The sequence below is a fragment of the Colias philodice genome, chromosome 18, assembly GCF_061535455.1.
Source record: "Colias philodice isolate Cphi_HAF_F1 chromosome 18, ilColPhil1 Martin Lab GWU primary, whole genome shotgun sequence".
In the NCBI taxonomy this organism is placed as follows: domain Eukaryota; kingdom Metazoa; phylum Arthropoda; class Insecta; order Lepidoptera; family Pieridae; genus Colias; species Colias philodice.
Window position 1 is genome coordinate 10,144,867 of NC_143103.1, and position 17,769 is coordinate 10,162,635.

The 17,769-nt window shown below is 33.5% G+C and overlaps 1 protein-coding gene across 1 annotated transcript in view; it reads left to right on the forward strand.

The window, feature by feature from the left end:
• The window catches only part of LOC149480727 (thyroid transcription factor 1-like), a 47,201-nt gene that overhangs the window by 235 nt on the left and 29,197 nt on the right, over positions 1-17,769 (forward strand). Inside the window, exon 2 of the mRNA XM_089706788.1 lies at positions 8,785-8,984. Coding sequence (XP_089562914.1) covers positions 8,785-8,984 — 200 coding nt within the window. The remainder of the gene's footprint in view (positions 1-8,784; positions 8,985-17,769) is intronic.

Sequence of the window (17,769 nt, forward strand, 5' to 3'; positions counted from 1 at the left end):
ATCGATTCGGAGTGGGGCGCCCTCCACCCGCTGATTTTTCGAGTGGGCCGAAGGTCTCGAGAGCACTCGAGCGCGCCTAGTCGAAGGATATAGTTGGTGACGTTTGTTTGTGCAGCTTTATATATTGTGATCGGTCAAGTGATGATGCGATGTGATGTGAGGTCAACGATGTGCTCGCTGCTCGTTACGTGCGGACTTGGACTTGAATGTTTCGCGTTACGTATTGTTAGGGAATGCCACTCGAAGCGACAACGTAAACAAAATATTAACGTGATAGATAAGGAATAGTAAGGGACTTAGGACGCACCCTTGGAATACCCCAACCAGTACCGCCTACCTAATGAACCTAAATGAATATTATGTATGTATCATCCATTCATATTATTAATTTATGGATTCCAGTTTATATTATTAAAACTTAAAACCAACTCTTTTAATTATAAATCTAAATTATTATTTTCTTTTTCTTTTATAATTTATATTTTAAAATAATTTAAACAAATAAACAGTGCAGTTTTTCAAGATCAACATTAATACAAATATTAGCTATTACCTATTTTTTTATAATCTCGGAATACAAAAATATTACGGGCCTATAGTTAATATTTTACATAATTAAATAACGGTAAATAAGGCGACTCTACATCTGTTTAACTTTAAACTCTACCTAACCAAACGGTACAACTTCAACTTAACTTACCTACGGATAAAAGTGTTATGTATTCTAATGGATATATGTACAGGTAGGAATATTTTTCATAATTTATTACCTAACGGCTAACTAATTTTCAGAATTAAAACTCTAATCAAGGTTTTATTTAATAAATTAGTAATTACCATTTACTTACCTATTAAAATTGGAATAGGTGTTTCAATCATTATATTTTATGTAACGTTATAGGCATCTTTTTTATATGATTGTTGATAATAATAGGTTATTTTTTAAAATAATCACATCCTATTACACTAAAGAAACATTCATACCCACTTATCAACATAATAGGTTGGTAGAATTAGAAATAAGGAGAATAGAAATAATTCGAAAACGACCACTGTTTGGAAAAAATATATTTTTCTGATTCATTTGAAAATGTCAAATAATATTTCCTGCATTAAAAAATATTTCTTAAAATAGGTAAATAATGGTTCAAAATGAATAAAGGTTCAAAGACCCGACGGGTAGACATTGTATTAGGTAGGTACTAGGTAGGTACCAACCTAATCGAATTTTGATATTCAATGGACTTAAAATAAACATAACAAAGAATTACGAAAAACATCGCGTTAAATAAAAGATACCTAATTAAGATAATTTTATAATAAACGAATCGCGTTTAGGTCCTTGATAAAATATTTCCATTCAAAAGTTAACCAAAAATTGTATATTTTTTTATAGTCTGTAGCTAAAATGTTTTTCTTTATAATAGGGGAAAGGGGCCTAAAGTGGGCATAGAGCCTAAAGAGGGCACTCAGTATAGTATCGGAATTTTAAATAATGGCGCGCGCGCGACTCGTGAGCACGATCCCCGCACCCCTCCCACCTCGCGGCAGTCGTTGGATTCGCTTGCGAGCACGCATTTACAAGCTGCAACAAATAAATGTTTTTCGACGATTTTTGAAAAATATTGCAAGGTATGTAATATGTGTTCTTTTTATTTTGGTGTTTACAATCCTTTAACCAAAATTTGTTAGTTATTAAGTGACTATCTGGCCATATTTTGGTACCATAAAAATCCACGTGTCTAAAAATTTTGAGGTAGAATTTCGTCTGAACCTTTCAAATGTCGAAAAAGGCAAAGCGGGCAGGGTAAAGCGGGCACGCGCCCGCTTTGCCCCGTCTGCTAAAATGTTACATTCTTTTGTTAATTTGCTTTTTCCTTTCAGATGACCGCTTATAACCGGCGTCAATATAAGCGTAAAAATTCACAAGCCTCATGGCAACGCTCAACTATGCAGCAAGCAAAACGAGAAGTGCAAGAGTTAGGAAAACCTGTCAAAAAAGTAACAACTAAATATGGGATTCCAAGAACGACATTGCAGACATCTTAAATCGGGTTCCTGTAATGTAAAGCTTGGTAGGTTTACTACTGTCTTTTCTACGGAACAAGAAATGGAGCTTTTGGAATACTTATTCCACATGGACTCTTTATTTTACAGGCTGTCTAAACAAGAATTTTTGGAATAATTTCCAGAATTACACTATTTTAGGATTTATAAATAAATAAATATATAAAATAATTGTATCGCTTATAAGAGACTAAATAATGATAGACTGTAAACAGGACGTTATTTTTTTAAATATTATTTCAGATATATCTGGAAATATTGTACCTAAAAGTTTAAAGCTCCTAAGAAGTGCCTTTGTTTCATATTATATTCATTTAAAAATAATTGTATGACTGTTTGAAATACATAACTTATAAAATATTTTTGTGTCTTTTACTCTATTTATTATTGTATATATTATTTGTGGCTCAGTGGCTGTATATTTTGAAATCTACTATTTAAATCCAGACCTGCCCGCTTTACCCAACTACTGCCCGTTTTGCCCTAAACGAAAGCCCGCTTTAGGCCTCCCCTTCGGGCAAAGCGGGCAATCGTAGGCTTTTAGTAATCTGTTAATAATTATTATATACTTTAACTTTTGACAAATTTAACCACTTAGCATTCAAAAGTATTTATTAATGGAACTTTTGGTAAAAAAATAAATGGATTAACTTCTTTTCAAACTTCATTTTTTTTAATTTTCCCGTAAGGTGCCCCCTTTGGGCCCATCTCCCCTAATGCTTGGGTTCCGTAAACGGTTTTATGTAACAAGATGGATGTTTACATTCTTACTTGTTACCTATTAATTATTCGAAGATTTTGAAATTCTAAATTGTACATAGGTACCTAACTAGCCGCTAGTCCAGACTTCGCCCGGATTGAAAAGTTGATAAAATATTGTAAAAATAGAGAAGCTTAGTAAATTGTGATGTATATTTTCTGATCGGGTAGGGTTGATTGAAATTTTATACAAACAAAAAAGAATCGAATCGTTACTCTTTCTGATATTGGTTTAGAAACATAAATAAATTAGATACCTATACCTGATAATGAATACTGGATAATGTTTCTGAAATATTTCTTTAGAATTTTCTACTAACATCACCCGTAGGTGAAAATTAGGCATTATTCAGGTCCAAAATAATCTTCTTTTTACGAAGAACTCCAACGATTCACTAGACAATTTTTTAAACTGTGTATTCAATGATGTACCTAAATATCATGGTATACCCATAGTATACCTAATAATGAGTAGACATGAAGTAAGTGGTAGTGAATAGGAGTCGAAAAAATGTCCTTAATTTATCTTACACCCTCGTGTATCGTATATCGTATCGTGAAAGAAAAAACATCCATCGCTAATCGTTATTTTTTTATCAATGTACTAGCTGCTCCGCGCGGTTTCACCCCCGTGGCTCCACTCCTGTTGGTCGTAGCGTGATGATATATAGCCTTCCTCGATAAATGAGCTATGTAACACCGAAATAATTTTTCAAATCGGACCAGTAGTCACATGAGTAGAAAGTTCTACTCAAGTGCAGTAGTTCCCGAGATTAGCGCGTTCAAACAAACTCTTCAGCTTTATAATATTAGTATAGATTTCATTATGGTTATTTTAATAGGAACTAGGTATATTAGACTTACGGTTTCTGAATTGAGTATTTGACGTGACGAAAAACCAAACCATACAAAAAAACACACAAACAGAAACCTACCAAAAAATTAAAGACCATTCCTAAATGCTGCTTTAATATTTTCTTGTGCTTAAGTACCTATAAGGTAGGTATGTGATATATTTAAGCTCAAATCAATTCACAATACAGAAACCGGCATTTATGCCTACTAGGTATTTCTTGAGCAGTAGTTAGCAACAGGCACCAAATTCGAGTACTTCTGCTAATTAATCAACACAGTATACTCTATTATACTATTTTCAGTGCAAACCTATACATAAAAATAAAACAGATAAGAATTGATATTGTCTGTAGAAGAAAGTCTTAAGGCCCATGTTGAAAAAATTATGGGTCATTTGAACCACCAGGTGACCTATCTTGAACGATATAAGAGCATAAAATAATAAGATTCAGCACTATGCCGTCACTTGTAAGCTGTCCAACTGAGTGCAGATGAGAATTCGAAAGTAGAGGTAGAGATTTTTTCCCCTTGTCTCCATGATTTTTGTACGGCGTTGCGGAGTAATGGATTAAAAGCAGTATAGAAATATTTTATGCTCTTATATCGTTCTAGATAGGTCACCTGGTGGTTCAAATTACCCATAATTTCCCTTTCCCTTTGAATTGAACACAAGCCACATTTTGTTCAAAATTTAACCGCTAAAGGCTTAGCTAATAAGCTAGTTTATCACGTGGTTTTGTCTATGTATGAAACCATTCTATCTTTAAATCTTAGTCACTCTCAACCATTTAATATTCAGACACAACGTTCCGTACGAATTTAGAATTTTAAATGAGTGTAGTTCTGCGCACGAGTGTGCAAACACTACAAGTGGTGATGGACTCACGCCTGCGCACTATTTGGCAAATGTAGATTTACATCTTGACAAACAAATTTTTCTATAGTTATTTACCGGATAAATGGCGGGAACTACTTTTTACCAAGATTGTGGCTGTGATGATGTTCATTGTAGGTATGCTTCATAGTTTTTTTTACAGTTTATTCGAACTTTTGTGATACAATTCAAAATTTTAGGCATTTTTAGGTATGCTTAATAATTTTGTGAGTATTAACAAAGTCGCTTTCTCTGTCCCTATGTCCATTTGTATGCTTAAATCTTAAAAACTACGCAACGGATTTTGATGCGGTTTTTTTTAAATAGATCTAAGAGCGATTCAAGAGGGAGGTATTAGTAGGTATATATAATTTATTAGGTTTTAGACAAAGCGGGCGAAGCCGCCAGCGGTAAACTAGTATAAAATATATTCGGGTTGTTATGGTTTCAAATGAGTCCTCAACAATTACTATTTAATAACGTAATAACTGAACTTGTATCAGTATTCCGTGCTTGGTCTAGAAAAGAACCTGATGGAAAATACAACATCTATAAATCGGAATTTTTCAAATCGGACCAAGTAGTTCCTGAGATTAGCGCGTTCAAACAAACAAACAAACAAACTCTTCAGCTTTATAATATTAGTAGGTATATAGATTACTAGTGGTCCGCCCCGGCTTCGCCCGTGGTACATATTTCGCAATAAAATGTAGCCTATCTATGTACTTTCTCGGGTATCAAAATATGTCCATACCAAATTTCATGCAAATTGGTTCAGTAGTTTAGGCGTGATTGAGTAACAGACAGACAGACAGAGCTACTTTCGCATTTATAATATTAGAAAATATTAAGCTTATATTTTGCGGTAGACCCTAGAGTGCTGATCCGATACCTAATAAAATATATTCTGCATAGGTATACCTAATTCTGCATATATTTGGATATCTCTATAATCTCTACGTAGGTAGGTACGCTACGCTCGTTTCGTCTCGAAAAAATTTAAGTCAAAATGAAAGAAAGACAAATTAACCACTATGGAATTTGGTTTAAAAATTGTAATGGATTATTATTACTATAACTATAAACATATAAAAAGTTACTTACTTACCTACTCACTGTTTCTTTTCACAATTCGACCTATTTACAGTTAATAATAATTAATTTAACAAAATTAACACTCCACAGCAAAGATAACATTTTCACCCAATAAAATTACACAAGCAATTAATTCTAAACATTCCCGCCAATTTGATTATGTCAAAATTTCATCTACCCAGTAATGTCTATGACACCCCATGTCACCATAGATAATAATTATATGTCACAGACTATAGAGTTATCATTCTAAATGGCCGTAAAGCTTAAAATCCTGTGAATTTATCAATTGAATGAAGTGAAGATAGGGTAGCGAGGGATTATATTGTGTAAATAGGGATTAGGCAGATAATCTGGGGTTTTGTTCGGAAGTGACGTGTTGGCGCCGTTGCTTGCGGGTGGCATATTTGGGTCAATTTGCGATAGAATCATGACTAAAGACAAATGACTGGGAATGTCCTGATTCATAGGGCGCGTTCCCACTATGTCGTAACGACTAATTTATCGTTCGACGACTGTCATCTCTACCTGCCCCCCTATGCAAGTGGCTTTCTGTTAGCGTAGCGTTCAATAGAATAGACTACGAATGTATGGGATTGACGTAAGCTATATCTACAGCTTACGTCAATCTCATACATTCGTAGTCTATTCTATTGAACGCTACGCTAACAGAAAGCCACTTGCATAGGGGGGCTGTTCCCATTATAACGATTGTTTGTCGTCAACATTTTTTATCGTTGACAAATTTGACAAATATTTTAGGTGGCAACATTTTTTTTTTTAAATATGTCATAATCAATCATAATCATAATCATTTATTCACCATAAATACAAAATTAAATACATAGAAATAATTATCTTAATTAATTAAACATAAAAATACAAGGATATTATAATAGGACCTGATGATTAAAAAGATAATATGACCTGCAGACCTACACTAAGACAGCTTGTATCGTAGGCCTGCAAATCGTTTAGCGACTGTCGTATCTAGCTGTTCCCATTGGATCGCGACGACATTTTATCGTTTCCTGGCAGTCGCTTTGTCGTTTACACATCATAAGCAAGCTACAAATCTAGTCGCCTCTGCGTTCGCTTGGTGATTACTAGTGCGTTTACTCTCCTGAGTTCAATGGACGCCATAGAGTTGCCGTCCACGATTTTTTATCGTTTTACGACTGTCGTGTTTGCCGTTCCCACTGTCACGACAAAGTGTCGTCACTGCAAAAACTGTCGTAGACGACAATAAATTGTGTCGTTCTAAATGTGAACACCTCCATTTAAACATATAAGCCACGACACTTAAAACTACACGATTATCTGTCGTCACGACACGGTGGGAACGCGCCCTTAGTAGATAACATTTTTTATGAATGAACTTTTGAAAGTGACTTTGGTATTTTTAAATAAATAAGTACAATTATTACATAATCACAAGGGTCGGATAGTTGGTATTTTAGTTTCATGTGCGTAGTCATGACCGAGAATTTCCTGCTCCTTAGGTAGTAGATAACTTTTTATATGAATGAACTTTTGAAAGTTGCTTAATTTTTTCTTTGTGTTATATCCAGGCTTAGTTTTATAATATCATTTATTCACAATATGTGGCTTTGCATCACCATGGATTTAATATGTGGTTTATATAATATGTTTATTTTTATGAATAATACTACTTATATCTACATAATATTATAAGCTCACAGGTGATCTTACAAACCATCTGATCTGATATTGAGATTCAACTACTATGAACTAGACCTTCAATAACATCAGAATATTCCTATTCCCTCAGATCTAATAGCCCTGTTATTACTTTAAAACCTATAGGTATTTGTTTCCATTTCTACTACAAGTAGGTATGTTATGAGATCGCAACTCAAGCGGCAAGCCTTATCCATTTTTCATTTAAACCTTTAAAAATTATGTGGGTACACACGTTTGATATGCTAACTTTGAAAAACTAACTACTAATGATTTTAACAAGTGAATAGCCAAGATAAATGGCCTGTCTATAAAAAAATTTATCTATACTCAAATCAAAATGAAACAATCTTGGATAGATTTGTTTTATTCCTACTTTCCTATTCTTCATCATAGGGCATAATGTTGCAGTTATGTACCTACTTTATAAAAAGTCCTTATTCATTAGCACAGGAATAATGTAGATCGCAATACACTGCCCTGTGGTACACTTAAAATGATGTAGAGTTTTAGTATCGTACTATGTTGATTTTCATATTATAAGTTTACGAAATGGCAAAAGTGACAGTGTCGAAAGCCTTGATCTAATCAATATTTATTGTCAAGTAATGCATACTTAATATTATAAATGCGAAAGTAACTCTGTCTGTCTGTCTGTCTGTCTGTTACTCAATCACGCCTAAACTACTGAACCAATTTGCATGAAATTTGGTATGGAGATATTTTGATACCCGAGAAAGGACATAGGCTACCTTTTATTGCGAAATATCTACCATGGGCGAAGCCGGGGCAGACCTCTAGTTTATTATAAAGAAATGGCTTACGCGACTATGAACTGCATGTTAGATCTAATCTACCTAGCCAATAACCATATTGCTGAGCCGAAGTCCGAGGAGATTAAACTTTACGATTAGAAATTTGCAGTCTTCTAATTACAAAATTAAAGTAACAATTCGGAGCATCTCTAAATTCATAATACATTATGAATAATATGATAAAGACTTAATGATGGAAGTAGCAGGGTTCCCATGCAGTTAGTATATTAGGTACTAGATTTGATAATACGAATCACCACGGATATTTTCAAATAATTACTCTGCAATAATCTCGTAAGCCGCTTGTTTAATATGAAGTATATTATGCAGTATGCTATATCAGATTCAATTAGGAATACCTAATGCTGGAGATGGTACCTACTAATATGAAATATGAAGCAGGATAGGAAGAATAAGATTAGAATAGAATAGAATAAGAATTTATTCGCAGTAAAAATCAAACACATAACCTAAACAAAAAAAATACACAAGAAATATTATTGATATGGATAGATCGCTAATTTTCATTTGAGTCTCTGCACACTGTTTAGTTATGGTCCATGGTTGTAGCTACCAGAAAACAATCAATACCACATTCTAACCCACAATTCCTTCCAGATCAAACTCATCGGGTAGCAGCATCAACTCGCCGCTGGGGCCAGCAGCCTCGTGCGGGATGGCTGCGAACCCCTACGCCGTGCCATTGTACGGGGGCGCGCCCGTGCAGGGCTACGGCTGCGCCCCCGCGGACCTGCCCCACTACGGGGACATGCGGGGCGCGAGCTGGTACCCAGCGTCCAATGACCCCAGGTTTGCCAGTGAGTCGGTATTTTTTTTTTCATAGAAGTATTTTTTGACACGTGACATTTTTTAGGTGTGTATTGAATAACAGAGTCTAGAACGGAAGTTAGTATAGATAATGTTCTTTTGTGTATTAGACTTTTATAATGAAAATATGGAGTAAAAAAATATATGGGTTAGGATCATATAAATTGTTTACTTACCTACTTTGTCTTTATCGGAATACCGAATAAGCAAATTTGAAATTACCATGTACGGGCATTCTGTACCTTCTCTTAGCAGGACATAGGCAGAAATCTAAAAATTATAAATACATATACAGGGTGTAATCGTTAAGTGTGCACAGGCGATTATTCCGTAACTATTACAAATATCAAAAAACTTTAAACTGATATCGAAAGTACTTAACCTAATGAGTAAAATGGCCATAATAAATTTTTAAAAATAATACGAGAAATATCTAAAAAATTAACTTTAAACCCTCCCTTTTAGTATGAGATAGTATGAGATATGAATATCCCATGTACATGGGTTGATCCAAAAGTAATGATAATCAATATTAAACAAGGTCATTACAGTTAAAATAATTATGTATTTCTCTAGATAGTCTTCTAACTAGATAATATACTTCGATATTTTTTTTCCTTAACTTAGAAAAAAAAAACTTTGACTTTATCTACAAAAACCCCTCAAAATCACTTCATCACTTCGCTGTCGTCTTAAAATTTCTTGTATCGACGGTGTTTCTTGTGCCGAGGTAAGAGATAGAATTAACTAGGAGCTAGATCTTACAAACAGGGTGGGTGTTCAAGCATTTTCAATGCCGATTTTTGATTGGCAGCCATCGCAACTGACGCTTTGTGATCTGATGCGTTGTCTTGGTGAACCAACATTCAAGACCGAAGTTTGCCATGTCTCTTTTTCTTACTAACCTACCCGCAATCTTTTAATTTGGTCTGTGTAGTAAGAGCCCTGTGTAGTAGTGGCTACCTTCTTAAAATATTCCACATTTCTTCAGCGTCCCAAAAAACTACGGCTTTAATCTATCCCACTAATTTTCACTTTGAAAATCTTCACCGTCACTTTGGAAGCTCGCATCCAGGCCATTGATTGTTTCTTGGTTTCAGCATAAACATGGTGAACCCAGGTAACGCCCATGGTCACAAATCGTGACAAAAAATTATCCTGATCTCATTAAAAATTTAGAAATTCACCCTCTAAATGTCGAATCGTTGTTTCTTCTTTTCGTCGGGAAACATTCTGGCTCGCACTGTTCACATTAAAATTAATGTTAATACTTGGAAACGTGGCCTGTAGATATAATTTTTTTGTGATAACTTAGTGATTACATGAGCAAGCATAAAACATTTATTTTATATTTTTATGTGCACAGGAAATACCCAATTATCATTACTTTTGGATCAACCTATACATTTAATATGAAAGATTTTAGCTTTTTTTTTTGTTTTTTTGGTTTTCTGCTTTAATTACTTCGCAAATTTGGAGGGAAGTTCATTTAGAAACTGTAAATAGACCTCCTCATTGTATTGCACAATAAGGACGTCACTTCGAAAATCTACTATGTATACAAAATGTATGGGAAATAAATTGTATGGGAGCGTTTAATGTAACATTTTTGGTTATTTCTCGTTTTATTTTTAAAAATTTATTATGGCCATTTTACTCATTAGGTTAAGTACTTTCGATATCAGTTTAAAGTTTTTTGATATCTGCAATAGTTACGGAATAATCGCTTGTGCACACTTAACGATTACACCCTGTATACATACCTATGTTTATCTATTATCTAAATAAATTTGAACGAAAACAGCCTAACTAGGTACCTATGTAAATATGTAATATAAAAAATCACGATATGTAGAAGCACAGACTAATAATAATATACTACGTAGTAGAAGTAAGGTTCTTGTTTCTTTAGGTAGGTAAATGTCGAACAATTTAATTAAAAATTTATTAATCTAGAAAAAACAACTGCAAAAATATCAATTTGCCCTATCCAAGTAGATATAAATTTAACATTGTTCATTAAAATGGCACCATTAATTAAATTACAAAAGACAACACCGAAAATTAATGAAATAATGAAATTAATTTACGCTACTCGTCTCCCTGTCCACGCAAAATGGCGGCGCGTCAATAAATGCGCGCGCACGGAGCGGCTCCACGCGGCTGTAATCACACGTAATATCGTATTTTGTTGCGATGTGAGACTAATAAAGCACGTTCTGTATTTAAATTTTCTTTTTTTTTTTACTTTTTTCTTTTTTTGCTGCCTGCTGCTGCTGGCTGGTTTTGACATACCTATCATTTAAAAATGGAACGTGATAATAATGCGATAGAAAAGAGATGTAATCTTAGGATACAATAATAATATAGGAGACAATTAATAATGTCTGTACTCTGTACCTAGTAAACGGGTTCAAGGTTAATTAAAATGCATTTATTAGAAGGTTTTTTGTGTTAATAAGGTTAGGTTTTGTTTGTTAGGTCAGGTTAGGTAGGTAGGTACAGTGGATAGTTGAAAGTCCTAAAACATTTCTATACCGGCCCAAATAGGTATTTGATGAAATTAATTTAATATGGGTTTATACCTACTACCTAGGTCCAAGGACCAAGACATACGAATGAATAGGTTCGTACTAATACCGTAGTTAATATTGTGGGTAAATATTATAAAAATACAAAAAATCCTCTCTCATTAATGACTTCTCTTTCACGGTCAATCTTTTTCCGTCGATGACGCACCTCGGTACCGGTTTCCAATTAAAACAAATTTCTAGATTTTCTTTACTATCGTTAAAGTTATACCACATGACGCAGTTCATACATATTCATACAAAAAGACATAATATAAGTGAGTAATACTGGTATCTGGTAATGGTAACAAATGGTTTTCCCCATTAGGTACCTAAAATTTGTCCAATTTTTCTAATTTTTGGAAATGATTATACTTACAATCAGACACTAGGCAAAAATAAAATTATAGGTATATAAATTAGGTATAACATTAGAGCTATAAGCATCTTAATACCTGCTTTATTTTGTCAAAAAACTTTCGAGGGTTTATTAATTTTTGTTAAATAAAGATTTAAATTATTTGAATATGAAGGATTTTCAAGTTCCAGATAATATGATCTTAAATGACGCACACAGCATACGGTATTTAACAAAATAAATGTCTCAAATTGCGGCTTACCTTTCAGCAAACACCATTAAGCATTAAAATACTACGTGCGACGCTTCCATCACAGCGACTTTGTAACCTTAGACTAGCCATTCCGTAGATGTAGCAATACAAACATTTTAATTAAATCTCAATGATTTTATGAACTTTTTAAAACAAATATGGGTTCAAGGTCACGTGAGCTTTTTCAAAAATGAGGCATAAAGTAGATTACTGTAGGTAATTTTTAAGACAACAAAGATTGTACGCGAACAAAGCCACGAGTTGAATGCTAGTTTTCATATATGTATACCTAAACTAACTGTGCCCTGCTTCAGCTTTATAATATTAGTAGGTACCTATAGATATAAAAATTAAATGGAGCATCAATATCAATATTTTTTGTACCTACTGCATTATTATTCTATTATTTTTTAAAGGTAATAAGGTTCAACAAACCATACCAAATCCATACTAATATTATAAATGCGAAAGTAACTCTGTCTGTCTGTCTGTTACTCAATCACGCCTTAACTACTGAACCGATTTGCATGAAATTTGGTATAGAGATATTTTGATACCCGAGAAAGGACATAAGCTACTTTTTATCCCGGGAAATAGGATAGGTTTTATCTCGGAAATCCCACGGGAACGGGAACTATGCGGGTTTTTCTTTGACTGCGCGGGTGAAGCTGCGGGTGGAAAGCTAGTATAATATAAAATCGGCTTATCGTCATTACTAATACCTATTAAGTAGACCGTATTAATATTAAACTATTTAGAAAATATTTGGCCTAAAAGCGCTCTCAGAAAATCTTAATTATACTAGACTTCTATTCACTTGATAAGCCAAATTAATTTTAGTTGGGAAAAAGGAAAAGTCATACTAAAGTTCTTAACAAACAATTTTGATATGAGAACCTCATCTAATATTATTTAATGTAAATATTTTTTGTTAAGTAATTTGAAATGGATAAAACTAGAATTATTTAATCGATTTAGAAAATTCTTTCACCAGTATAAAGGAATATTGTTTCTAAATAACCTATAGGTAATATAAAAATGAATCGCAAATATATATATGTATAATAATTCTTTTTTTATTATATTCCTTGAAGTACCAGGATGGTTCTTATGTAGAGAAAACATAAATATGTACCACGGGCGAAGCCGGGGCGGACCACTAGTATAGGATAAATATAGGTACATATATATTTTATTAGCCTCTATCCATAATGGAGCTGTTACTTTGTAATACCTTAATCCTTAATGCCACATCTATTCTTTATTCTTTGATCGTAATTTGATATAACTGCGCTCGGTGGGTACAGGTGGCATGGCATTCACCTAATTGATACATTGAGACCCGACGGTGTATTGTTTTTTTTTGTATGAAACGTCCTTGATTTAATGCAATTTATTATGACATATTATGTACTGATGATCTACAGATGAGTGATAGGTTAAAAAAGAGCGTGTGTGCCGAGCACACGTGTCAGAAGTGAAACTTCTTTGGCAAGTTTTAAAATGACCAAAATCGTCGCCTTATTCCATGATTTGACGGTATTGCCATGACGCGACCTTGAAATATAACTCTCAACGCGCCTAAAAAAGTTTCTATTCAAATAACAGTTGAAAAAAAAGACGGGTTGCACTCCGGGAGTGCCGGCAGAAGTGAAAACTTGATTATTAACGTTGAGCATGTTTGATATCCATCCGTCTTACGCTTTTTCGATCAGGTCACGTGTCCTGACGCGAGTTGAAGATTTTATGCCCATTACAGAAAAAGTGCTCAACGCCGCTAAAGAAGTTTTCACTTCAAAAAAAACTAAGTAGTCGTTTTTCATAAAATTACAAACCAGTGATATTATGTTTAACCAAATGAAATATTATAATTCATTGCCTACTAGGTACTTAATCATATGACGTTTACCGTTCTTATGGACTATCCTGGACTATCCAAATCAGAATATAAAGATGAAGTTTTTGTTTTAAAAGATAAACATTTACAAAAACCTTCGCGGAATAAGATGGAATGAGTTTCATTAAAAAAACTTTTAGCTTCATGCTTTTCATTTGGCCTACATTTAACCTACTTAAGAAGTTATAATTCATCGTAGATTTATTTTTAATTTTTACATAGTGATGATACATAGGTATTCTTATACTGTTTATTATGAACTTTTCTCTTATGGTTTTCTTTTCCTTGCGTTACTTAACGTTATTTATCAGCTGTGAAATTATTTTCAATTTCACCTCGTATTTCAACATTTTCAAGTCCTTTTTTTACAATGGGTATCTACCTAATCAGTCGTCTATCCTGTACTTTTCCATGTGGTCATTTCTGTTTCTATTTCGTTAAAATTTTGCGAAATCAGTTCACTTTTTGGAACGACAAAACAGAACATACTAAGGTATATACCTACTTACCAAATAATTATTGTGTTTTTATAATCTTATTAAGAAGCATTAACAAAGTGGATACACTTAAAATAACTTGTATTAAAATTGGACATGACCTAAACCACAAACAATACACGAAGATTCCGGTTCATTTGTTTATTCTGTTATTTTTAAATTATGTATAAACCGTGATGTATTTACACAAATAAATAATAACTTGACAAATCAATTATTACTCACCACTCAAAACCGAATCCAAGATGGCCGAACTCAATACAAGCAAACACGACGAAACTTAATCTAAATTTAATTGTTCAGAGCACCAGTAGTCAGTGAAAGTTCAAATAAACTTATACAAACAATAACCTTGGGTAAGGTCCGAACAGTCAGGGTCGTAATTAGATGATTCTCAAATGTAATAAGTTTTTAAGGTTATTCAAGAAAAAGAAATGTTTATGGCCGTTGCGTTGACCGTTGTGATCTTGTGTTCTATAACTATTTCCTTAATAAAATATGATACTAGAATGAATACGTACTCTTTACATAATAATTATACAGAGAAACAGAGCGGTCTATATATGATTAAGAACTTAAATGTTAAAGATGTACAAAAGGCGGCTCTATCGCTTGTGGGCGATTTCTTCCAATGAAATAAAAATATTAGGTACGTATATTCTATCTGTTGTAGATGGATGTGGATAGTCTTTATCTAAAGAATGCATCAAATGAACTGGATAAAATACACTTGAAAGTTATGGTTTCCTATATAGGTAAAATTTAACTAAATGATAATATCACAAATTAATCTTGGTATAAGCCTAATAATGTAGAAGTATGATATTACAAATTGCAGGGTCTGAAATAATGTTTATAATCTGTTATTTTATCTGCCAACCAAATCAAATATTAATTATCTGTACAGCATTACCAAAACGCCGTTGTTTATTACGCCTATAACATTACGAGACATATATAAATATTAGCTATAAAGTATTTTGTTTGTTTAATAATTCTGAGACTATCGTCAGAACAAACACTTTAAGTATTTCTTCGAGTTTATTATTTTACATAATGACTCAAGTCAGGTCATTAGATACCTACCTACAATGATATATGAGTAAGGTTACGAAACCTTTTTGCTGACTTGGATTTTTATTTATTGTTATCTATTTGCAATTTTGGCTTTATGATTTTCGCTGGATTTACGTATACAGGGTGTCCCAAAAAGTAGTGATATACTGAAGCTGGGAGGTAGAGGACTTAGAGGGCTATTCGAATCACCCCCATGTGTGTTATGCGATTTTTCGTATTTTCGGAGTTATTACATTTTTTTCAATTTTTCATCTATCGCCGAGTACGATGAGATTTTTATTTATGGTGACGTGAATTATTGCGCTAGATGCTTGTTTTTTTTTTGTGTGCTAAGCTGAAAGATAGGCCAATTCAGTATGGTAACATTTACTATCGTTAGATCTTCGAATGGAATAAAAAAAAGAATTAAATGCTATGAAAGATAAAATTACCCAGTATGTTCATAACTTCAAGGGCCCATAAAAAAATAAAATCACATAAAAAAGGTTTTCCATTTGGCTTTTAAAAACTTGCTCTATCGATCAGGTAGCCACCATAAAAATTTCATTTTATTATTCTGAAGGCTTCAATCGAAAAATTGAAATCTAAATGTGGTAAGTGCAAAATTTTTATTAACATGATGATTATTAAAACCAATAAATAGGTGTTTAAAAATGATTTTTTTTTAAATAGCCCCGCTGTTGCTCAATGCAAGTGCGACATCACCGTAAAAAGTTGTCTTTTTAATGTCTGAATGCTCTTTTATCATTTTTAATGGTTTCTTCTGCTACTATGAATTTCCGGGTTATTTCGTCCAAATTGTGGCAGTCTCTCGTCTTTGTAGTATCCCCACGGAAAAAATTCAATAGGGTTTATGTCCGGAGACCGTGGAGGCCAGGCTAAAGGGCAAAAATACCCTGAAAGATGGATTGGTCGTTGCAGCCTGCGCATGCGCCGGTGACGCCTGCTTTAAAGCCTGGCCTCCACGGTCCCTCGAATAAACCCCATTGATTTTTTTTCAATGGGGATACTAAAAAGACCTCGGCTACTTGAGAGAATGCCCCAATTTAGACGAAATAACCCGGAAATTCATAGTAGCAGAAGAAACCATTAAAAATGATAAAAAAGCATTCAGACATTTAAAAGACAACTTTTTACGGTGATGTCGCACTTGCACTGAGCAACAGCGGGGCTATTTAAAAAAATTCTGGTAATTAAACACCTATTTATTGGTTTTAATGATCATCATGTTAATAAAAATTTTGCACTTACCACATTTAGATTTCAATTTTTCGATTGAAGCCTTCAGAATAATAAAATGAAATTTTTTAGGTGGCTACCTGATCGATAGAGCAAGTTTTTAAAAGCCAAATGGAAAACCTTTTTTATGTGATTTTATTTTTTTATGGGCCCTTGAAGTTATGAACATACTGGGTAATTTTATCTTTCTTGGCATTTAATTCTTTTTTTTATTCCATTCGAAGATCTAACGATAGTAAATGTTACCATACTGAATTGGCCTATCTTTCAGCTTAGCACACAAAAAAAATCAAGCATCTAGCGCAATAATTCACGTCACCATAAATAAAAATCTCATCGTACTCGGCGATAGATGAAAAATTGAAAAAATGTAATAACTCCGAAAATACGAAAAATCGCATAACACACATGGGGGTGATTCGGATAGCCCTCTTGGTCCTCTACCTCCCAGCTTCCGTTCATCACTACTTTTTGGGACACCCTGTATAATGAACCAATAAATGGATCTAGCGAAGCTTTTGCACGCCTCATAAGCGAAGCGTTGAGGTGGGTACTACTGTCACTTCGCGCAAAACATCTGATTTTTCAAACTTAAAATGTCTTTATGTATCATACATTGCACTTGTAAGATAATACATACACACACATATTAAGAAAAAACACTATTTTTAACGTTCATGATATTTTTGATGTCATTTTTGTTATTTAAACTAGTTAAAAAACAGTTTAAAAAAGTTCTGTCTTGGACGTCCGTGTGTCTGTATGTGCGGATCCTTTTTCTTGTTAACACGATAGCGACCGAAATACTTTACTAATCGAGTCTTTTTTTTTCTCTTACGCTTGAGTATGCTCAGGAATAGAACCCTTTCATTTTTCAGGGTCTG